Source organism: Arachis duranensis, chromosome 6 (assembly GCF_000817695.3).
Source record: "Arachis duranensis cultivar V14167 chromosome 6, aradu.V14167.gnm2.J7QH, whole genome shotgun sequence".
In the NCBI taxonomy this organism is placed as follows: Eukaryota; Viridiplantae; Streptophyta; class Magnoliopsida; order Fabales; family Fabaceae; genus Arachis; species Arachis duranensis.
In genome coordinates, this window is record NC_029777.3 from 85,404,220 (window position 1) to 85,428,268 (window position 24,049).

Here is a 24,049-nt window from a genome sequence, read left to right on the forward strand (position 1 = left end):
CGCCCAGCCTTCAGGAGTTTGAAGCTCGTCACAGTCATTCAATCCCAAAATCCTACTCGGAATACCACAGACAAGGTTTAGACTTTCCGGATTCTCATGAATGCCGCCATCAATCCGGCTTATACCACGAAGATTCTGATTAGGGAATCTAAGAGATACTCATTCAATCTGATGTAGAACAGAGTTGGTTGTCAGGCACACATTCATGGATTGAGGAAGGTGATGAGTGTCACGGATCATCACCTTCTTCATAATTAAGCGCGAATGAACATCTTAGATAAGAACAAGCGTGTTTGAATGGAAAACAAAGGAATTGTATTAAATCATCGAGACGCTGCAGAGCTCCTCACCCCCAACAATGGAGTTTAGAGACTCATGCCGTCAAAAAGTATGTAATTTAGATCTAAAAATGTCATGAGGTACAAGATAAGTCTCTAAAAGTTGTTTAAATAGTAAACTAGTAACCTAGGTTTACAGAATATGAGTAAACTAAGATAATTGGTGCAGAAATCCACTTCTGGGGCCCACTTGGTGTGTGCTGGGGCTGAGACTATCTATTCCGAGTGCAGGGAGGTCAGAATCCAACAGCATCAGCAGTCCTTTTTCAACCTGAGTCATATTTTTGCTCAACTCCCTCAATTTCAGCCAAAAAATACCTGAAATTATAGAAAAACACACAAACTCATAGTAAAGTCTAGAAATATGATTTTTGCCTAAAAAATAATGTTATTCTACTAAAAACCAATTAAAACATGCTAAAATCTACATGAAATTACCCCCAAAAAGCGTATAAAATCTCCGCTCATCAACAAGCAACAATTTAAGTTTGGTGTTGTGATGAGCAGATAATTTATACGCTTTTTGGCATTATTTTTAGGTAGTTTCTAGTAGGATCTAGCTATTTTTAGGGATGTTTTCATTAGTTTTTATGCTAAATTCACATTTCTGGACTTTATTATGAGTTTGTGTATTTTTCTGTGATTTCAGCTATTTTCTGGCTGAAATTGAGGGGCCTGAGCAAAACTCAAAATGGATTTTCTGGAGCTACAGAACTCCAAATGGTGCGCTCTCAACGGCGTTGGAAAGTAGACATCCAGAGCTTTCCATCAATATATAATAGTCCATACTTTATTCGAGATTAGATGACGTAAACTGGCGCTCAACGCCAGTTCCATGTTGCATTCTGGAGTCAAACGCCAGAAACACGTCACGAACCAAAGTTGAACGCCAAAAACACGTTACAACTTGGCGTTCAACTTCAAAAGAAGCCTCTGCACGTGTAAAGCTCAAGCTCAGCCCAAGCACACACCAAGTGGGCCCGGGAAGTGGATTTCTGCATCAATTACTTACTTCTGTAAACCCTAGTAGCTAGTCTAGTATAAATAGGACATTTTACTATTGTATTAGACATCCTAGATCCTAGATTGTATTTTTGATCCTGTGATCATGTTTTGGGGGCTGGCCATTCGGCCATGCCTGGACCTTCATCACTTATGTATTTTCAACGGTGGAGTTTCTACACATCATAGATTAAGGGTGTGGAGCTCTGCTGTACCTCGAGTTTCAATGCAATTACTACTATTTTCTATTCAATTTGACTTATTCTTATTCTAAGATATTCGTTGCACTTCAACATGATGAAGGTGATGATCCGTGACATTCATTATCATTCTCACCTATGAACGCGTGACTGACAACCACTTCCGTTCTACCTTAGACCGGGCGCATATCTCTTGGATTCCTTAATCAGAATCTTCATGGTATAAGCTAGAATTGATGGCGGCATTCATGAGAATCCGGAAAGTCTAAACTTTGTCTATGGTATTCCAAGTAGGATTCAAGGATTGAATGACTGTGACGAGCTTCAAACTCGCGATTGTTGGGCGTGATGACAAATGCAAAAGAATCAAGGGATCATACAACAAGCACTAACATGATATGCGTCGTAAGTAACAATAATATCAGGGTATGAAAAATAGCGAAGTAAAGTGTTAGTGCTTGTTGTTTGATCCCTTGATTCTTTTGCGTCGTAAGCACTAACATGACGAGCTTCAAACTCGCGATTGTTGGGCGTGGACTGCAATGATATCAGGGTATGAGAATAGTTTTCTTCCCCATAAAGCACTTGAAACATATAAAATGATGTAATCGGAAGGCATCATGCCGGACGAAATCACCATAGCGAGTGCACTATGCGCTTGTACTTGTTTAAGCCGTTTAGATTCAGGAATATACCTTCATGAGGTGGCCAAGAAGACAGGGCTCATCTCTTACATTATAGTTGCAAACACACTCATTGACATGTATGCTAAGTGTAAATGCATTGACAAAGCTCTAGAAGTTTTCCACTCTACTCACAACAAGAATATTATATCTTGGACATCTATCATCCTTGGTCTACGGATTAACAACCGGTGTTTTGAAGATTTATGTTTCTTCAAGGAGATGGTGCTTAGACTAAAGCCGAACTCTGTTACATTAATTTCTGTCCTATCAACATGTGCTAGAATAGGAGCTTTGATGTGTGGGAAAGAGATCCATGCCCATGCATTTAGAACTGGAGTTAGCACTGATGGTTTTCTGCCGAATGCGATTTTGGACATGTATGTAAGGTGTGGAAGAATGGAATATGCTTGGAATGTTGAATGTTGAGTAAGAAACGTACTCTACAACATCATATGACGTAAAATCTAGAGTGAAATGCGTTGATCTTGTGATGCAATTCACCATTCCTTTGAATTGTGCTTGAACTTCCTTGAACTTCTCATGAGTATACATGTGGTGAAATTGAGCCTTTATTGGTGATTTTGTTGCACATGGTATCACGGTGTGAAAATTTGTAGCATCAAATTCTCTCTCTCTTTGCTCTCTGCTTCCTAGGCAATTATCATATTCCTTCACAAATTGAATCAAGGAGCTATTGCATGTGATAAACTTGTTAAAAAAAAGTATGCATGCTCTCGCTCCTTCATGTGCTTCTCATCCCGACCAAAAAGTGGTGATCGAGATAAATTGGAATCCATAAATGAATATCTTCAAATAGCTTTGCAAATAAACCAAAAATTAGACACAAGTGAACCAAAAGTTATACTCGTTTTAACCGAAAAAGTAACAACATCAATTAATTCGAATGAAACCTCGGTTACCTGAAAGTCACTTGTTGCCTCTAACATCATCCTTCATCGGAAAATTATTCCAATTTCTGTCAAATGCCTCTTTTGTAAACGAGTTCCAAACAACATGGCTCATCTCTTGTTTGATTTCTTCGTGTCGCTTGTAGCCATTTAATTTTCTTGGGATCTTTTTCATGATATACCAAATGTATCACCGGTAAATTATTGTTGGCATATAGGTCTCAATAGCCCTTTGCATCTATGCACATTAATCGGTAAGAATCCCTTTTGGTGCCTTCCCTCCTATGTAACAAAGCTAATATTCGAATAACCATTTGAATGATTGGATGTCCTCATTTTTCATCAAAGCACATCTGAGAAGTGTTGATTGACAGTGGTGATTCACACCCACAAAAGAACTAAAAACTATATTGTACCTGCAAAAATGAACACTCACAAAAGTTATGAACCAAAATTTGTTGGCTCTATGAACCGAAAACTATATCACAGTTAACCGAATACCTGTTGTGTTATAAGTGGTATCAAATGAAACAATATCTCCAAAATACTCGTATGCAGCCTTGCTTCTTGTATCGGCCTAAAATGCATTTTTGATGGAGTGATCAGCTTCAAGGTTAAGCTCAAAAGAGAATTTTTTATTCTTCTCTTTCATTTTTAATAACTACTTGCCAAATTCTTTCACATCGTCTTATTCAAAAACATTCCGTACTTCCCTTGTAATGTAATTTCTCACATCTTTTTCAATAAAACTTAGCTTCCGATGACTGTCTGCTACTGCTACAAATGACTTATATGTTTTACTCGGTCTGATTCCATCTTCCTCGTTGTTTTCAATGCTACAATGCATAAACATGCTTAGTTCCTTGTGTTGTTTAAGCATCTCTGCTTGATCTGGATAGCAAGAGTGTGAATGATTCAGAATAACTTTCGAAATTATCCAAAGACCAACGTCCTTCAATATATGTACATAAATCCTTGCTGGACAATTTATTTCAGTTGAGCGGTTTGTCTTCAGAGTTGGAAATATCTTGAATTTTTACTTTCCCTCCCTACTACATATAATTAGTTGATTCTTAATCTCATCTCCCTTCCGAGTGGTGTTCTTTATCTTCGTAGAAAAATCAACAAATTTGGAATAATCTTTGTAAAATTTTCTAGCTTCTTCCAGTGTCTTGAAATTCATCCCAACCTTTGGAACAAATTGTTCATCCACAACACACCTGGACTGTAAAATGAACCAAAATATTATCATAAAAAGACCATCGTGTAATAATCAATGAATCGAAACTTGTGCATTCTGTAAATTCAGAAACTTTAGCATTCTATCCAAACTCTATTCATTATCACTTTATTTAATTGCATTTCATTGCATTCAATTCAAAATCGTTGGAGAATGAACAGAAAAATATTATCAAAACGAAACTATTGTATAGTAGCAAATGAACAAAAAATTATCCATTATATAAATCCAAATTCAGAAACACCTGCATCTCGAATGAACTAAAAATATTATCAAAATGATACCATTGTATAATATCAAATGAACCCAAAATAGTGTTAATAAACAACTGGATTTAATGATTGCATTCGATTCCATTCAATTCAAAATTGAATATTCTAAACCTCATCCACTTGATTCGATTTAGAAGAATAATCCAAATCGCTCTTATTCAACTGATTTGAACTTGAATCATTCATTGTTTTGATATGTTATTGAAATTTAAAAATGAAGAAGAAATCTGAAATTTGAAATCTAAAATCTAAAAACGAAGAACATAAATACAATGCAAATCAAAATCTAAAAACAAAGTTTAGTTTGAAGAAAACGAAAAAAAAAAAGAGAAATCAGAACAGAGAAGAACGACGAGAAGCTTTACATTGAGGAAGAGAAGCTCTACGTTGAGGAAGAAGAACAAAGAGAAGCCTTACGTTGAGAAAGAGAAGCTCCACGTTGAGAAAGAAGCTTTACGTTAAAAGGTGACAGGCGCGTGAAGCAAATACAACTTGGTTAACTTAGTTAGAAAAATTACATGGATATAGTACATTATTGTTACTATTATTATTATTATTATTATTATTATTATTATTATTATTATTATTATTATTATTTAGGTGAATATTTTATCAATTTTAAATAAAATTTATTTATTTATTTTAATTAATTTATTTATAATTTTATTTCTATTTTTATATTATTTTTTATTTTTTAAAATATTGTTAAAATTTATTATGACATGATTGATTATTTAAAATTTAATATTAAAAATTATTATGTATATTTAATTTTTAAAATTATGAATTCAATTCAATTTAAAAATTTAAAATTAGATCAGATTCTCTAAAAAAATCATCAAATTTAAACTGCACTACAAATCAAATTAATATTTTAAATCAAATAAATTTTTTACTCAAAATCAATTTGAAAACACTCGTGGTAGCAGCAGCATAATATTTAGATTATTATTGTATTCTAGCTAACCTCGATTAGTAGGCTGGTATGGCATGGAATTCTGGATTTATGAGGTTTAGGGCTCGGAAACATCTGCACATTTTTTTGTTATTTTTTGGAAATATTTTTTTATTGGGCTAGACAGCTCCCAACCCTAGGCCCAACAATCAGAAAAACCATCTGCGCTTTCGTATCCTTGTTGTAGCCTAATTTTGTAATTGGGCCTCATTATTGTTAGGTTCATTAAGTCTCCATTTTGTAGCTCATATTACCACTTTCTGAACTTAAAAAACAAAGAGATCCCCTCTCTTCTTCTTTATGTATTTGGGCTGGGTATTCCTAGCCCTTACCCTTATCAAAAAAAGAAAAAAAAATGTACAAACTACAAACCATATCGATAGTCCACTCTGCATGGTTTACCAAAAATAGAAAAAAATACTACAACTAGATAACATCACAGAGCATATTACTGAAAAATATTATACTTTGATTAAATATAATATAATATATGAAAATTTAAATTTCATATGTCAGAATTTTATGGATTGCAGTTTTATAAGCTATTTTATTCTCTTGGAACCATATTGAAACGACAGAGATGAGCATATTCATCTTAAATTGAAAAGGAGCTTTAATAATATTATTTATTATCTATGAACTAACTTGTCACAACCCTTTTCCTTTCTTTGGTACAACTTGAGGTTTTCAGCAACCTTAAATCCTTAAATCCATAATTAAACATATCAACAAGAATTTTCTTCTTCTACTTTAATGTTAACTAAACTCTAGCAAAGAGTTAAGAGAAAAAAGCAGAAAAGGTGAAGATGACCATAAATCACCTTGAATTGCATCAATGAACAAATAATAATAATAATAATAATAATAATAATAATAATATATTTTGAATGCTAAAGCTTCCTTCTCGTGCCAAATTCACATATAGCTCAAGAGGGTAGAGGTATAATAAATGGCAAAGAGCATCTATAAAATATCAACGGATGGTGATAAAGAACCACCGTAATATGTAGTTAAAGGAAATACTAATAATAGCATTGGATTAAAAGATTCATCATCATCATATATGATTCCAATACCCATAATTGATGTGAGTCTGCTGTCATCATCAGAACCTGAGATTAAGAAGCTTAGATATGCTCTCACATTAGCTGGATACTTTCAGGTGCGAATTTATTTAATTAAATCACAAATCTTGACCTTTTTTCATTAGGCTTGTGTGCTATTCACTTTACAAACAAGTGATACATAAATGTTTCTAATTTGACCACAGACAATTGGTCATGGAATGTCAACATCATATCTTCACAAAATATGCCAAGTTTTAAAGAAATTTTTCCAACTTCCAGTTGAGAAAAAACAAAAATATGCACGATCTGCTAATGACTCAGAAGGGTATGGAAATGACAAAATAGTTTCAAAGAAGCAACTCCTTGACTGGTCCTATCGCTTAATTCTTTGAAATTTTTCAGAAAAGAATAGAAGGTGTTCTCTTTGGCCACAAAATCCTATTGATTTTAGGTACTTCCTTTGTACCCTTAATAGTTCATTAACATGTTATAGGAAAATAAAGTTAAGTTTGGTTTTCTTGCTACTATGCAGTGAGATATTAGAGGCCTTTTCTATTAAAGTAAAATCAATGATAGATTATCTATTGAGATGCATGGCAAGGTCATTGAATATGGAAGAAGGTAGGTTCTTGGATCAGTTTGGAGGGCAATCATTATTTGCAATGACGTTCAATTTATAACATTGTTCAAGATCCGCTTTGGTTCTTGGACTCAAGCCTCATACATATAGATCAGTGATTACAGTTCTATTGCAAGACAATGAAGTGGAAGGTCTTTAAGTTCTTATAGATGAGAAATTGGTCAATGACCTTGTTGCCAATCTTGGTGATCAAATGCAGGTAGAAGCTTAATCCTTGCTTGCCAAATTCATGTCACTAGAATGCTTAATAGTAAGTTGTTATGCAGATTATGAGTAATGGAATATTCAAGAGTCCAATGCATAGTGTTATGACAAACAAAGAAAAGATGAGGAAGTTAGTGGCCATGTCCTATGAACCAAAAGCAGAGAATGAAATTGGACCTGTGGAAAGCTTAATAACTGACACATGTCCAAGGTTGTATAAGATTGTAAAAAACTATGGTGAAATCAACTACAGGTGTTATTAAGAGGAGAAGATACCACTTGAAATGGTCAAATATACATAACAATTTTCATCAGCATTAAGGCTATTGTTCCTACTTGAATTCCCTATGACAATAAAAACCAGTTGGAACTTGGAACAAGCTAAATGATACTTTTACTAAGTCAAATTATAAAAAAAAAAAAAAATTGTGAATTCCCTTGCTGCCACAACTCATTTTATATCTATAATTTTCTGACAGAATAGCATATTATTAGTTTTTCCTTGCATGCAAGTCATTCTTTGGTTTATTCTAATTTATAATTTTGATGCAGGCTGTCAAATTTCTCTTTTATAATAAACCTTTTTAGGTTTATATAATTATTGATTATTTTAACATATTTTTCAACCCAAAAAGAGAGAGAAAAGCATTTATTCCCAATTTAAGTAGACATAACTTGTACTACTAAAATTTGTTTCACCCTAATAGTAGTAAAGTGATTACTAAGAGGTGGTACAATCATGAACTAAACAAGGTGAAATAATTAAAGGAAAGAATTAATGAATCATATACTATAATACTACTTTTAATGGAGACAACTATTTGATTAATTATACAATTTTCTCTCTATAAATATGTGAAAGGTACTAGTATTACAGGAAGCATACATTACAAAAAGTATTGGTAAAAATGGCACTAATTTTATGGCAGGTCAAAAAAACTGCCATTATGTTTGTTAATTACGGTAGCACCAACTCATGCCATAATGTTAATAGTTTTTGTGGCAGCTTTGTTGATTGTGGCGTTTCAAACTGCCATAGAATTTTTTTTCCTTCTTTAACTCGAGCGATGTTGCATGTGAGAGTGTAATTAGTATTGTTGCATATGAGAAAATGAGGATGAGTGTCAATGACGGACCCTAATTTCTTGCCATTATTCATCTTCCTGATTTGTCATTCAACTCCTCGCTATCGCTCATTCCTTTGTTGCAGCTCATCTCCTCGCTGCTGCAAGCAACGCCGTTGTTGCTGCCTTCAATGAGCTTCTACGATTTGGCTTTGATCTGAAGATTCGTCAGCGTTCGTCTCATCACCATCGTTCATCTCCTCGCCATTGCAAGAAACACCGTTGTCGCCTTCAGCGAGCTTCAACGATTTGGCTTCGATATGAAGATTTGTGGCCGCTCATCTCATCGCCATCATTTATCTCTGCACCATCACAAGCAACACCGTTGTCGCTGCCTTCTATGATCTGATTTTCAATCTGGCTCACCTCCTCACCTCGGCAAGCAACGCTGTTGTTGCTGCCTTCAACAAGCTTCTACAATTTGGTTTCACTATCTCTGTCACTTCTAATAGGTAATCTACTTAATCTTCTTCTTTGATTTTTTCCTTCCTCTTCATCCTTTTAGATCTAGTTCATGCTCTAGTAGGAAGAAACAAAGAATGCTGGTTCTTTTTGTGTATTTTAATTTTCATTGATCTTTTGTGATGTTGCTGTTGTTAGCTTGTTACTGCTGTATTTTCTGTTCTGTTGTTATTTTTTTGCTTCTGATTTTATTTAGTTTGAGTCCTAATCTGTTTTATTAAACTGAATGATCTTATAATCTGCATCATTTGTCTGAAATTAGTACAACACAACACTTTACTTTCTCTTCAAACAAGTCACGGCATTGTGGAGGAACTGATTGGGTTTGGAGCAAGAGTGCACGCGTGTGCAAGGAACGAAGCTGAGCTCACTAAGTCTCTCATCTAATGAAATGATTCTGGTTTTGAGGTTACTGACTCTGTTTGCAATGTCTTTGTTCCTCATCAGAGGGAGAAGCTGATGGACTCTGTGTGTTCTGAATTTCAAGGGAAACTCAACATCCTTGTAAGCTCTCTTCTTTCTCTGCATTTCATCTGTTTGATATTATTCCCCAACTAAAACTATTGTGTATGTTTTGAATTTACATTAATTGATATTATTCCCCAACTAACACTATTTTGCATAATTCGAGTCTATAAATTTTCAAACATTAATAGGAAAAAAAACTTTTATTCTTATAGTTGAAATATTCAAGCTGCACTATAATTTGAAGGTGCAGGAGGATGATTTTACAATTCTTCAAGATCCCTCTTAAGTCTTTACTCTTCCAATGCTTCCTGCTGTTACTCTTTCAATTATGACAACATTTTTGTATATTAAGCTTTCATTATAATGTATAAAAAATTAATCATGATTTGTATATGATTTGCATTTTTATGGTTGAATGATATGTTTAATTGGGAATTTCACAAGTTTGAGGTTTTAGAAGAGATGAGGGAGCTATGATTAAAGGCAAGGCATTTATGTTTTGAAAACAACTCTACTGAATTTGGCTTTTCTATTAGGAATATTATCTACTATTCATAGCAACATCTTTCCTAGCTTGTTCAAAGTTCAAAGTCCATGAATTTATTTTATTCTTGTTGAACTGGGACTGTACATTATTTATAAGTAGTATAAGCGGTATTTAGTTTCAATTCTTCATAATATATCATGAGAACCTCTTTTTGAGTAATTTCATAAGTGGTTTTAGAAGCTATTATATATATTGATGCAGCTCATGTGTATGTATAGTGATTGTGTTATTTTTTTCAGTAAAATTAAAGCTTGTTCACTACTTTAATTCTTCTCTACTTTTGGCCATGAGAAGCTCATGGTTCTTTGTAGTCAGCTCAGCGTTGTAACTTGGATTGATTACTGTTAATCCAAAGATATTTGATCAAATTAGATTAGATTTGATCTGGTTCAATGAAGTTTGTAGGTGTAGGTGTTGGACCACACCTTCTACAAGTGTGGAAGAGTAAGAGTGTGTCAACAAAAACAAGAAGTCAACTTAACTACTTTTTTAAGAGTGACCAATGTTGTCAACAGATGACTTGAAATAAGACTATTATAGTTTTCCAAAACTAAATTGATTTTGAGCATTTTCAACTTTTAGCTTGAGTTGGATGTTCCTTAAAGAGATGAGATAAATATAATATAGCCAAAAGACTTATATTATTATGTAATATTCGGATAATTTTTTTATTAAATCTATCCCACTTTCCTTTATCACAACTGTGTGGCTTTGGACTTACTAGGCACATATGGCACTCCATGACATAGATGCTGCAGTTGAAAGTTTTAAAAATGCATTAGTCTTAGAGCCAAATGATGGTAAGTTGTGATTTTGTATAAGGCCTTAGTTAGACAAGAACTATTAATGTACTTACATAGTTGGACATTTAATTTTGTCATCTATTTGGTAGGTTCATGATTTATCAGAAGTATTCAATTATTATTTTCTTTATATGAAATATCTTTTCAATACAATCTGAACATAAATGAAATTAACTGTCATTTTTTTATTAAGATTTGAATTTGTTAGGAAATCCAAATGAAGAGGGGGGATATATATACTTAAAAGATGAAAAGACTTAAATGGTTATCTTCATCTGTTTGCTCTGGCAATGGCGCAGAGAGAATTTTGGGCAACCCAAACCAAAGTTTGAAGTGAAAAAGACAAGAAACTGAGGACTCTGAGTGCCACAGTGAAGTTAATGTTACTAAAATTGTACTTTCATACATGTTTACTTATTATCTTACCTATGTTGACAGTTATTCTCTATTAACCAAAAATTAAATTTCTTTTACTAATAGGATATTGAGGAAGAATCAGTGGGTGTTAAAAAGGCATGTCCAACACGAGATGTTAAGAGAAGTCGTTCAGCCGAAGTACATAATCTATCTGAAAGGGTGAGTGAAGACCGTATGCCAATTGTGTACTGTTGCAAATAAATAGCAAATTTTCCATCTGTAGCATATGTTTTGTTGCTTGTGATCTGTATGATTATCATTGTGATCTTCTACTTATACAGAAGCGAAGAGACAGGATCAATGAGAAGATGCGTGCATTGCAAGATCTCATACCAAACTGCAATAAGGTTTACTCTTCCATTTTCACTTTTGTTATGCGGACTAGAGAATTTTCATAAGCATAATAGAATATTTATTATCACTAAGAATTTTAACTTGAAGCAAAAATATTATAGAATGACAGCAATAGATGTCAATATATAACATCTATGTTGTTGTGCACAACAACAGCAAAATATTACTTCTCTATCTATGGGGTCAAAAGGATGAACTTCAATTTTTTTTATTTAGAACTAGTTATACTTGTGCCAACCGATGCATAATTCTTCTTCACTTTTAATAGGTTCACTTGTTTATACTTTCAAACCTTGAGCCATATTTGCTTCTCCTTGAGCCGAAAATGCAACCAGAGAAACAGAGAAATGAAACAAAGAGGCAGGAAGCATGGCAAGTATATGGGGCCTTGTTGGTGGGTTGCAATGTTTTAATATATATATAGATAGATACCTTGTTTTTGGTATGCATTAATATATTTGTTTCCCAGAAACATCTCTTTAGTTAATTACCTTGGTCATAAACCTTTCAGTGTGCTGTTGGGCAATGTATGCATGAAAAGGCCAAAATCTTCAGCAATTTGCTCTCTCCAACACGTGCTTTTTCTAGACCCAAAGCCATGATTGCTATGTCAAGTATGACTTCACTTTGCTGCAATGAGATTTATACTGGTGTTTCAAAATAATGCATGTCCTTTCTTAAATGGATGAATTTGATAAATTACTTTGTGTGCATACCTTTCGATGAATCTTGTATGCTTTGGTTTCCTCTCATTTTAACTTTTCAATTTTTAATTCTTGAAAGAAATACAAACTAAAGGGGGGTAATTGCAGGGCTGATAGTGGAAAATATTTTCTTCTTGATAGAAGATAATGAACAAATGTATTGTAGGTAAAAAGAAAATGCGACAGATCTACTAATCTAATTTTATTTTTTCTCTTTATATTATTTGACTAGTTATATATTGTTTCTAATGACATTTTTTCTTTATTATAATTTCAATTTATAACAGCCGGCTTGATAGAAATTCCCTGACAGGAGACGTTCCTACAAATCTTTGTAAGAGATGAGTTTGGATAATGAAAATGGAGTGTTGGAGCAAGAAACAAAGATGTTGGAGCAAGTTTCCGGGATGAAATTCACACAAGAGACCAAGAAAATAAGGCAGGCTTGTTTTAAAGTTAATTACAAAAGGAGGAAACTTTTGGCCTCCAAATCTTATTCATCATCACTTAGCTAAGCTACTTGTCTTGTATATTCATATTCTAAGTAGTAAAAACAGCACTTATTAGATGGTTTAAATACATTATTAGATATTAACATAGTTTAGGGAACTCGATGGTAGATTTGACTGAATAGTGTTTATTGTAATGCTTGTATTTTGATAAGTTTAGTAAGACAAGATTTTGTATAGGAGTTATTACTTTTGATTTTCAATAATAAAAAATTATACATTATATTAATATTTTGTTTATGAGTTATATAATATTTCATTTATGGATTATGATTTTTTGCTATTATGAAATTTTAATCACAAAATTATTTATTTAACGCGATAAAAATGACGGTAAAAATTGTTTTTTTTTTAACGATAAAAAATGTCATTGTCAGTGTAAAATGGCAGTTCAAAAATGCAATTTTAATCAACCAAAACGTTACTGTCAGGGTAAAAATGGCGGTTCAAAAATGCCGTTTTAACCAACTAAAACGCCACTTTGTCAGGGTAATAATGACGGTTCAAACCGCTGTTTTAACCTATTCAAAAATCGCCATTTTAACCGTGGAAATAACGGCGGTTTGAACCGATGTTTTAACCAATCAAAATGCCACTCTGTAAGGGAATAACGGCGGTTCAAACCGCCGTTTTAACCTATCCAAAAACCGCCGTTTTAACCCTGGAAATAATGGCGGTTTGAACCGCCGTTTTAACCTATTCAAAAACCACCGTTTTAACTCAGGGAATTGTGGCGGTTTTTAGAAAACCGCCGTAATAACCAGAATGGCGCCCAGAATTACGGCACTTTACGAAACCGCCATTCTTGGTAATAATGGCGGTTCAAACCGCCGTAAATATCAAAAAAACCGCCGTTTTTACCATAATTTTTTGTAGTGATAATAATGAAAAAAAAACTGAGAGGAACTACTCACTCACAACTACCTAAATTACAAACTTCTGAATTCAGAAAGAATATATGCGACCCAAGACATAATCACCATTCAGATTTATTTTAAAGATGACAAAAAACATGTACAAGTTGGAAAAGATCCCCATCTTATTATTAATTTACTTATTATAAATTGAAAATCAATACTTAGTTTACGTACCAAGACTATGATCTTGAACATTTATCATCTTCTAATACACATTGAAGAAACTGTTGCTAATTATTTCAACGGGGCATCTTCAGAGACACCATAAAAAAGGGGACAATGATAATGACTCCTTACGTTGGCTCTTTTACCTTCCATTTAAGTCAAGGTGTGGCCACCAGGTTTTTTTAGAGTACAAACTAATTATACATACACCAGCTATATCAATAACTTGATAAAGACAAGTTTAATTTTTCTTGGGGCAAAATCTTTTAGGGGCATCAATTGCTTAATCAACGTTATGAAATAAAAAAAAGTCAAGAAAACTACATAGAATTATACGGGATCAAATGAACACAACATAGATGTAATACAACCATTGGTAGAATAAGTTCAACTGAAATAGACTATAGACAGTAGATTATAGACTAGGATATGAAGGAAACTTAGTATCATTATATCGCATTAGGGATGGCAATGATCTTCATGGGGGTGGGACCCCTCCTCCGCACTCCGTTCCCACCACGGATCTCTGTTTATTTCTCTCCGTGAGAGAGGCAGATACCCACAGGTATCTATGAATAATTGGATATTATTAAGTTTTAAATTTTTTTAAAAGATAATTAACATAACTATAATAAAATCTTATATAATTCAACCAAATACATCAAATCACACATAATTCAAACACATAAAATTTTCAACATATAAATTAAAATAAAATGAATTAGAGTTACTTACAAAACTTATATACATAAGAACATTTAAGTAAATTATTTTTGTGGGCATTTCGTGGGTTCCTGTGGGGTGAAAACCTCAATCCCGGCCCCGTCTCCATTTATTTGTGGGGGTGAGTTTCCATCCCCGTATAAATTTTGTAAGTCCCCGTTAACTTCCTCGTCGCAGGTAATCCCAGCGGATATTCGTGGGTGCAAATTTTTCTGCATCCTTTAGCATTGTCCATGACCAAACTTCACAACAGTTTTCATTATCATTTCCTGCTTTCACGTTATACCAAGTGAATATTTGTATTTTAAGTCACTCAATTCCTACAAACATCTAACTTTTATTTGAAGTATCTATGTTTTTCAATTCAATGAATATTTCACTTCAGATTTAGAAGGAAAGTTTTAGAACAACAGTTGAGTTGTCTTTGTGTGAACCCAAGATCACGGGTTAAAGCTATGAAAACAACCACTAATTTAATTATTAGGTTAGGCTATATACATCATATCCTTTAGGTGCGGCTCTTTCTCAGACCCTGTGTTAACACGGATGCTTGTCAACTGGACTGCGCTTTATCTCACTTAAGATTCAAAACTCTTAAGTCTATATTTAATGCCAATAACTGTATTGGCACCTAAATACATGATCATTTAGCTTTACTGTTATCAATGCAACAAGCTAGACATGGAATGAAAATTAAGAAATATAGGAGAATTAAAATATATTGAAAATTACAACATTTTTCTTTTAATTTCAATGGGATAGAGTAGTCAAACTCTGAGAATTATTGAATGTGACATTTTAGAATTAACAGATTTATTTAAACCTACTATTAGAATAATTAGGGGTGCAATGCTTACTAATGAGATAGAAATCTTTGGCATAAATTCATTTGGTGTCTATAATTTTTGAAAGAGGTGATGATACATCACTGTCTTAAGATTTTTCTGGCAACATAAACCTCTCTGGCAAAGCAAGGATCTATTCTTCATTTTCAAATAGCTACTTTTGGTATATACTATGCAATCGGCTGAAAAGCTGCTTCTTCAATGATTTAAAAACCAAATCGAATCTTTCTAGTTGCTCTATAGCATTTAAATTGTACAAGAATAAACCATGTTACATATTATAACTATCTCCCATGGTATTTTCCACCAAACTCAACAAAGTTTCATAACCCTTTGTGTTGATTAGTGTTGTTTCTAACCCCCAATTTTTTAAAAAATCTTCCTGTTGTGTGTGTAACAAACTAGGATCCAGTTGCATGCCAATCATATTCAGCACAAGACATTTCAACCATTCGGCATCCTTCACTAGCAAAAATATTGAGAAACCGATAACATCACAATATTCTTGATTCTTCGTTCCTAATTCTAACTTTGTCATAAACAAGAGGAAGTTTTTCCAGCCATTGTTTCCACTCTTCGGTCCAAACATGGGATGTGTGCAGAGAACATCAAAATCAGGAGGCAAGTGTTAAAGGAAGAGGTTTCTAGGGAACTCTTTGACGGATAGTACATCAACAAACAATGTACTTCTCTTCAACCTTTGGAAAGGTAATTATTTAATAACTTTAACCGTAAAAAAGATGGAAGTGTAAAGTAAGATCACTTCTGGATGCTGCTCACAAAGATTATCTGCGTCGCTGAAATACGAAACCTCCAACTCCTCATGATCTTGACTAACTGTAGTTTTTGCAAGGAATTGACAAAAGTTCCAAAACCAACTATTGGAATCTTGAGCTTTGTTTTTCTCATCAGACGGGCTAGAATAGTTTGAAATGAAACTACTTAGCAGAGCAACATCATTGGATCTGCATTATAAGCATCATTACTCATTAATCATTATTATGTATTAACCCTTTTTCCATCACAAGAACAACATCTTTCAAATTCAAAATGATTAAGTTGCATGCTCTCAATCTAAACAAACACAAACGCTCTCTAAAACATCAATCACAAATATTCACACAAGGTAGCAAAAACCCCTAAATTTTTTTCAAGTTCCAAATATCAAATACCTGGAATGTAGCAATACAGATCCATTACGCTCTTGCCAGAGCAGTGCATGGTTGTTACTTCTATCCAGCTGCTGTAACCTTTCACCGTTCTCCATCAACTAATTCTTAACCACGTGATGCAAGCATGCAATGACTGCTTCCTAATATCTTCAAATGTCAAATCAAGCTTCTCCAGCACCTCCAAAGAATTCTTATTAAATATTAACAAACCATAATACAAATCAAAGCTATCCCAAGTAGTGTTCTCCACCAACCCCAAGATACTCTCGTACCCTTTCGTATTAATCAGTGTCGACTCTAGCATCAACCCTTCAAGAATCCTTCCAATGGCATGAGTAATGAACTGTGAATCGGTGGCATAACAGTTGTGATCCTCGCAACTCATCCCTACCATCCTGCAACCTTCCCTATCAAACATATTGAGGAACTTCTAACAGGGACAAATATGATGCTCCTCATCGAGGATACGAACCTTCTCGAAGACGAATGGGAGGTTGGTCCATCCTATAAGAGGAGTGGTTTTGGAAGAACGATACGCCAAACTTTTTGGCTACGACGGAGTGGTCGGAGCGAGAGTGGGCAAGGACGGTGTGGCCCTGGCAGACTAATGTGGTGGCAAGAAACTGGCCGAAGTTGCCGAAGCCGACAATTACAATTTTGAGGCATTGGAAGATAGTGAACACGTTGGAGAGCTTTGACTTATAGTCGAAGAGCTGAGCGGCGTCGATGGCGAGCACCTGAAGTGGTCTGTAGGTGGAGGATGAGCAATATGGATTCAACTTGGATGGTAGTAAGGATGTTGATGGTAGGAGAGAGTGACGATTGAGGATACGGCAGACAGTGTAATTTGGGAAGTGATTGAATGGGGTTAAAGGGTTGAGGATTTCAATGGAGAGCATGGTTGTTTCGGCAGCAGGTTTAAGTGGTTAGCCTTGGCCGATTTTCTAAAACTTGATCTGGACGACATCGTTTGGTTTGTGTTTAGGCTCAGGAGGTTGCGACGGAGTATAGGGAGCGGACACTAGCGGGATTATGCGTGAGCATCATTAGTATCTTTTTTATGTGATTTACATGGTATTATACTGATTTATTAGAGTTTTCTAGTGGATTAAGCTCCATTGGATGCTACTTTGAGTTTTTTGACTTTTGATTGATTTCAGGTAGCATTCGAATGAAGAATTGGTGAAAAAAGACATAAAGAAGCAAACAAGGTTCATGTGTATGCATCATTGGAGTAGAAGGAGGAGCCATGCGTACGCATGTGCTGTGTGTACGCACAACTACAAGGGCTTAAAAGTGACAATTCTCCTCTAGATGGGTGGCGCTAAATGCCACGACTCGGCGTTTAGCGCCACACATCAAAACGCCTGGTGCTAAATGCCCAACCACCGATGTTTAGCGCTGAGACCACTTCTCCGAGTACAAAGCTTGCTGTCTAGGTGGCACTAAATGCCCAATACTTGGCGTTTAGCGCCGAATGCGTATACAATAATGGGACCACAGGTTATAACAAATCAATGTGGCTTTTGAAGATTTGCTTTTTTATAATAAAAAAGCTATTAGAAAAGATCTCTTAGGGTTTTATTTAAGTTTTAAATCTATTTTTAATTTGGACTATAAATAGGATTTAGATCTGTCTTCGCAGGAACTTCTCTTCTCCTAATTTTCATTATGCACTTTTACAACTTTTGCTCCGTTAGGATTTTCTACACCATGAGTAACTAAACCTCCATTGTTAAGGATGGAAGCCCGATTTACTTGAATATATTAATAAATAATTATTCTTCTACCCTTAGTTAATGCCTTGATTATTGTTTAAGGATTGGTTTCATTCTTCATCCTAGGGATTAGTGAGTATTGAAAAATAACTCTAATTCAACTTGAATTCTATTTGAGTCCTGGAAAAGTTATATTATTAGAATTGCAGCTTGAAACTAATTTCTCACAACTTCTAATTATCTGGACTTAGTGTGGTACGTGACATATAATTGTATTATGCTTTGGATTCTTAGGGTTGTTGGTGCACGAAATTGTGATCATCAACAATGGCGCCAAAAACTTGGTAGCGCTCTCAAACGTGAATCACATTTTGTCACAACTTCGCACAACTAACCAGCAGGTGCACTGGGTCGTCCAAGTAATAAACCTTACGTGAGTAAAGGTCGATCCCACGGAGATTGTTGGTATGAAGCAAGCTACGGTCATCTTGTAAATCTCAGTTAGGCGGATTCAAATGGTTATAAAGGTTTCGAAAATAATAATAAATAAAGCATAAAATAAAGATAGAGATACTTATGTAATTCATTGATGAGACTTTCAGATAAGTGTGTAGAGATGCTTGTCCCTTCTGAATCTCTACTTTCCTACTACTTTCATCCAATCCTTCATACTCCTTTCCATGGCAAGCTGTATGTAGGGCATCACTGTTGTCAATGGCTAATTCCCATCCTCTCAGTGAAAATGGTCCAAATGCTCTTGTCATAGTACGGCTAATCATCTGTCAGTTCTCGATCATGTCAGAATAGAATCCATTGATTCTTTTACGTCTGTCACTACGCCCAACAATTGCGAGTTTGAAGCTCATCACAGTCATTCAATCCCTGAATCCTACTCGGAATACCACAGACAAGGTTTAGACTTTCTGGATTCTCAAAAAAGGCCGCCAAAGGGTTCTAGCTTATACCATGAAGATCTTGATTAAGGAATCCAAGAGATACACGCTCGTTCTAAGATAGAACGGAAGTGGTTGTCAGTCACGCGTTCATAGGTGAGAATGATGATGAGTGTCACGGATCATCACATTCATCATGTTGAAGTGCAGCGAATATCTTAGAATAAGAATAAGCATGAATTGAATAGAAAATAGTAGTAATTACATTAATACTCGAGGTATAGCAGAGCTCCACACCTTAATCTATGGTGTGTAGAAATTCCACCGTTGAAAATACATAAGTGATGGTCCAGGCATGGCCAAATGGCCAGCCCCCTTTGAAGTTCTAAAATCGCATACACTGATTAAAGATCAATCAAAAGACGTCTAATACAATAGTAAAATGTCATATTTATACTAGACTAGTTACTATGGTTTACAGAAATAAGTCTAAATGCAGAAATCCACTTTCGGGGCCCAGTTTGGTTTGTGCTTGGGCTGAGCTTAAGCTTTACACATGCAGAGGCTTCTCTTGGAGTTAAACGCCAAGTTGTAACATATTTTTGGCGTTTAACTCTGGTTTGTGACGTGTTTCTGGCGTTTTACTCCAGAATGCAGCATGGAACTGGAGTTGAACGCCAGTTTGCATTGTCTAAACCCAAACAAAGTATGGACTATTATATATTGTTGGAAAGCCCTGGATGTCTACTTTTCAACGCAATTGAGCGTGCACCATTTGGAGTTCTGTAGCTCCAAAAACTCCATTTCGAGTACAGGGAGGTCAGAATCCAACAGCATCAGCAGTCCTTTTTCAGCCTGAATCAGATTTTTGCTCAGGTCCCTCAATTTCAGCCAGAAAATACCTAAAATTATAGAAAAACACACAAACTCATAGTAAAGTCCAGAAATGTAAATTTTGCATGAAAACTAATAAAAACATCCCTAAAAGTAGCTAGATCCTACTAAAAACTACCTAAAAACAATGCCAAAAAGCGTATAAATTATCCGCTCATCAGTTGTGTGGCTTATAAATCGGAAATTAAACTTAATCCTGTAATATAATTGAGTAATCAAGGAATTGACGGTTAGTTAGATTAGAGGAGGTTGGATTTCCTAAGAATAGGAATTTAATCACTTGGGGTTTGCTGTTAATATAATCATTGCATGATCAAGGTAGTTGACATTGAATATTAATTCGGTCATTTAAGCATCTCCAAAACCTTAACTCCATTCTCATACCGTTTTCTCAAGCGTTCATTGTTTGCTTTCTTATTTTATTGTCTTTTATGGTAATTGATAATCAAACCCCCATTTCAATTTGTCTAACTAGAATAGCTAATCAACCATTGTTTGCTTAGTCCATTAATACTCGTGGTATCGACACTCACTCACCATGAGCTATTACTTGGTATGACCCAGTCTACTTGTCGGTAAGTTGTGGTTTGTGAAATTTTGCGACCGTGGGATAGTCACTGCGCGACGGAGTTCAGGACAGTGGCTTCAAAGTTCGAGCGGTGGTTGCGTGATGAAGGGAAAGGAAGTTCGTAATAATCAGCGTCGACTCCAGCATCAACTCTTCAAGAATCTTTCTAATAGTACGAGTAATGAACTGCGAAGCGGCATCGTAACGGTCGTGATCTTCGCAACTCATCTCCACTATCCTATAACTTTCTCTGGAAAACGCATTGAGGAATTTCTCACAGTGAGAAACATGATTCTCCTCGTTGAGGATACGAACCTTCTCGAAGATGAAAGGGAGGCCAATCCATCCGTCAAGTGCGAACTCAGATCCAAATATTGAGTGAGTGCAGAGGACGTCAAAATCGGAGAGGAAGAGATCAAGGAGGAGCTTCTTGGGAAATTCTTTGACGAAGAAGACGCCAACGAAGAAAGTGCTGTGCTTAAGACGCTAAAGAGGGAGCGTCAGGAGCACGCGCTCCGTTGAGATTATGGAGTAGTAAAGGAGGATCACTTCGGGATGCTCCTCCCATAAGTCGTCTGGGATTTAGAAGAATGATACACCAAAATTTCTGGCTGCGATAGAGTGGTCGGAATGGGAATGGGCGAGGATTGTGTGGCCCTGGTGGACTAATGTGGTGGCAAGAAAATGGCCGAAGTTGCCAATGGCGACAACTGATATCTTGAAGCACTGGGAAATAGTGAACTCCTTAGCGAGCTTTGACTCGTAGTCGAAGTGCTGAGCGGCATCGATGGCGCACAACAGGAGTGGTCTGTAGGTTAAAGAAAAGCAATAGGGATTCGATTTGTACAGTAGTGAGAATGTGGATGGGAGGAGAGAGTGACGGTTGAGGATACGGTGAACAGTGTAATATGAGGAGTGATTGAATGTGGTTGAAGGGTTGAGGGTTGTAATGCAGAGCATGGTTGTTTCAGCGGTTCTGACGAGTTTGTCGTGGCCAATTTTCTGAAAAATTATTTGGACAATGTCGTTTAGTTTGTGCTTAGGCTTAGGCAGTTGCGACGGAGTTCAGGGAGTTGGCACCGGCGGGACAATGGCTGGACGACGAAGGCAGGGGGTTGCGACGGAGTTCAGGACAGTGACTTCGAAGTTTGAATGGTGGTTGCGTGATGAAGCGAAAGGAAGTTTGTATTAATCGACATCGACTGCAGCATCAACCCTTGAAGAATTCTTCCAACGGCATGAGTAATGAACCGCGAACCGGCGGCATAAAGGTTGTGATCCTTGCAACTCATCTCTATCATCTTGTAACCTTCCCTGGAAAACGCATTGAGGAACTTCTCACGGGGAGAAACACGGTGCTCCTCTTCAAGGATACGAACCTTTTTGAAGACGAAAGGGAGGCCGGTCCATCCGTCAGGTGTGGACTCAGGTCCGCACATCGGGTGAGTGCAGAAGATGTCAAAATCAGAGGGGAAGAGCTCAAAGAGGAGCTTCTTGTGGAATTCTTTGACAGAGTGGAAGTCAACGAAGAGAGTGTTGTGCTTGAGGCACTGGAGAGGGAGCATGAGGAGCACGCGCTCGGTTGAGATTATGGAGGAGCAAAGGAGGATCACTTCACGATGCTCCTCGCTTAGGGCATCGGAGTTTTGCAAGAATGATACGTCAAGCTTTCTGGCTGCGGTGGAGTGGTCGGAGCTGGAGTGGGCGACGACGATGTGGCCCTGGTAGACTAATATTGAGGTAAGGAATTGGCTGAAGTTACCAAAGCCAACAATTATGATCTTAAGGTGCTGGGAGATAGTGAACTCCTTGGCGAGCTTTGACTCATAGTCAAAGAGCTGAATGGCGTCGATAGCGCGCACACAGAGGGGTCTATAGGTGGAGAAAGAGAAATAGGGATTCGATTTGGACAGTATTGAGAACATGGATGGGAGGAGAGAGTGACGATTGAGGATACGACAGACAGTTAATCTGTCGAGTGATTGAGTAGGGTTGAAGTGTTGAGGGTTGCAATGGAGAGCATAGTTGTTTCAGTGACAATTCTGAGTGGTTAACCGTGGCCAGTTTTCTGAAAATTGATCTGGACAACATCATTTGGTTTGTCTTTAGGCTCAGGAGGTTGCAACAGAGTTCAGGGAGCGAGCGCTGGTAGGACAGTGGCTACGCAACAGAGTTCAGGACAGTGGCTTTGAAGTTTGAACTATGGTTGTGCGATGGAACGAAAGGAAGTTCGAATTAATCGGCATCGACTCCAACATCAATCCTTCGAGAATCCTTCCAACGGAACTAGTAATGAACTACAAACCGGTGGCAAAACGATCGTGATCCTCGCAACTCATCTCCACCATCCTGTGGCCTTCTCTGGCTAAGACATTGAAGAACTTCTCACAGCAAGAAACATGGTGCTCCTTGTCGAGGATACAAATTTTCTCAAAGATGAAGGGGAGGCCGGTTCATCCGTCAGGTGCGGACTCAGGTCCAAACATCGGGTGAGTGCAGATGACATCGAAATCAGAGGGGAGGAGCTCAAGGAGTATCTTCTAGGGGAATACTTTGACGAAGAAGACGTCAATTAAGAGAGTACTGCGCTTGAGGCACTGTAGAGGGAGCATGAGGGGCATGCGTTCTGTTTGAGATTATGGAGGAGCAGAGGAGGATCACTTTGGGATGTTCCTAGCATAGGTTGTCAGGGTTTTGGAAGAATGATATGCCAAGATTTCTGGTTGTGGCGTAGTGTTCGGAACGGGAATGGGTGAGGACGATGTGACCCTGGGTGACTAATTTGGTAGCAAGGAACTGGTCAAAGTTGCGAAGTCGACAATTCCGATATTAAGGCATTGGGAGATAGTGAACTCCTTGGCGTACTTTGATTCATAGTCGAAGAGTTGAGCGGCATCAATGGCGCGCATGTGGAGTGGTCTGTTGGTGGAGGAAGAGCAACAGGGATTCGACTTGAAGGGAGTGAGAATGTGGATGGGAGGAGAGAGTGATGGTTGAAGATATGGTAAACAGCATAATCTGGGAAGTGATTGAATGGGGTTGAAGGGTTAAGGGATGCAATGGAGAGCATGGTTGTTTCAGCGGCAGTTTTGAGCGGTTAGCTGTGGCCGATTTTTTTAAAATTGATCTGGACGATGTCGTTTGGTTTGTGTTTAAGCTTCGAAGGTTATGACGGTGTTTAGGGAGCTGGCGCCGGTGAAACAGTGTCTATGCAACAGAGGCAGGAGGTTGCGATAGCGTTCAGCACAGTGGCT

At 36.5% G+C, this 24,049-nt stretch overlaps 1 protein-coding gene and 3 pseudogenes across 10 annotated transcripts; 2 read left to right on the plus strand and 2 right to left on the minus strand.

The window, feature by feature from the left end:
- Positions 1 to 1,548: 1,548 nt before the first annotated feature.
- On the plus strand, positions 1,549 to 7,814 carry LOC107494418 (jasmonate-induced oxygenase 4-like; annotated as a pseudogene).
- A 612-nt stretch (positions 7,815 to 8,426) lies between these two features.
- On the plus strand, positions 8,427 to 13,129 carry LOC110272723 (transcription initiation factor TFIID subunit 6-like). 10 transcript variants are annotated; one of them, XR_008010459.1, is made up of 8 exons: positions 8,427 to 9,088; positions 9,361 to 9,602; positions 11,110 to 11,292; positions 11,397 to 11,680; positions 11,956 to 12,081; positions 12,199 to 12,301; positions 12,500 to 12,557; positions 12,733 to 13,129. XR_008010459.1 is itself a non-coding variant. In XM_052262770.1 (5 exons), exons 1-5 carry the CDS (start codon positions 11,642 to 11,644, stop codon positions 12,734 to 12,736), a joined length of 384 nt encoding a protein of 127 aa, XP_052118730.1. In that variant the 5' UTR covers positions 11,301 to 11,641; the 3' UTR covers positions 12,737 to 13,129. The 10 variants fall into 10 exon arrangements, 1 of the variants encoding a protein (XP_052118730.1); XR_008010453.1 differs by lacking the exon at positions 12,500 to 12,557 and having other exon boundaries at positions 11,397 to 11,518; positions 11,615 to 11,680; positions 12,679 to 13,129; XR_008010454.1 differs by lacking the exon at positions 12,500 to 12,557 and having other exon boundaries at positions 11,397 to 11,492; positions 11,615 to 11,680; positions 12,679 to 13,129.
- Positions 13,130 to 15,590: 2,461 nt separating this feature from the next.
- LOC107494399 (arogenate dehydrogenase 1, chloroplastic-like) lies at positions 15,591 to 21,755 on the minus strand (annotated as a pseudogene).
- Positions 21,756 to 21,922: 167 nt separating this feature from the next.
- LOC107494397 (arogenate dehydrogenase 1, chloroplastic-like) lies at positions 21,923 to 23,704 on the minus strand (annotated as a pseudogene).
- Between the last annotated feature and the right edge of the window lie 345 nt (positions 23,705 to 24,049).

Bases quoted from the DNA above. Each gene is read 5' to 3' on its own strand.
- LOC110272723 (XM_052262770.1), top strand. From the start codon at position 11,642: ATGCGTGCATTGCAAGATCTCATACCAAACTGCAATAAG. The intron at 12,082-12,198 runs GTGGGTTGCAAT...TAAACCTTTCAG, and splicing joins AAGTATATGGGGCCTTGTTG to TGTGCTGTTGGGCAATGTAT. The intron at 12,558-12,678 runs GTAAAAAGAAAA...AATTTATAACAG, and splicing joins AATGAACAAATGTATTGTAG to CCGGCTTGATAGAAATTCCC.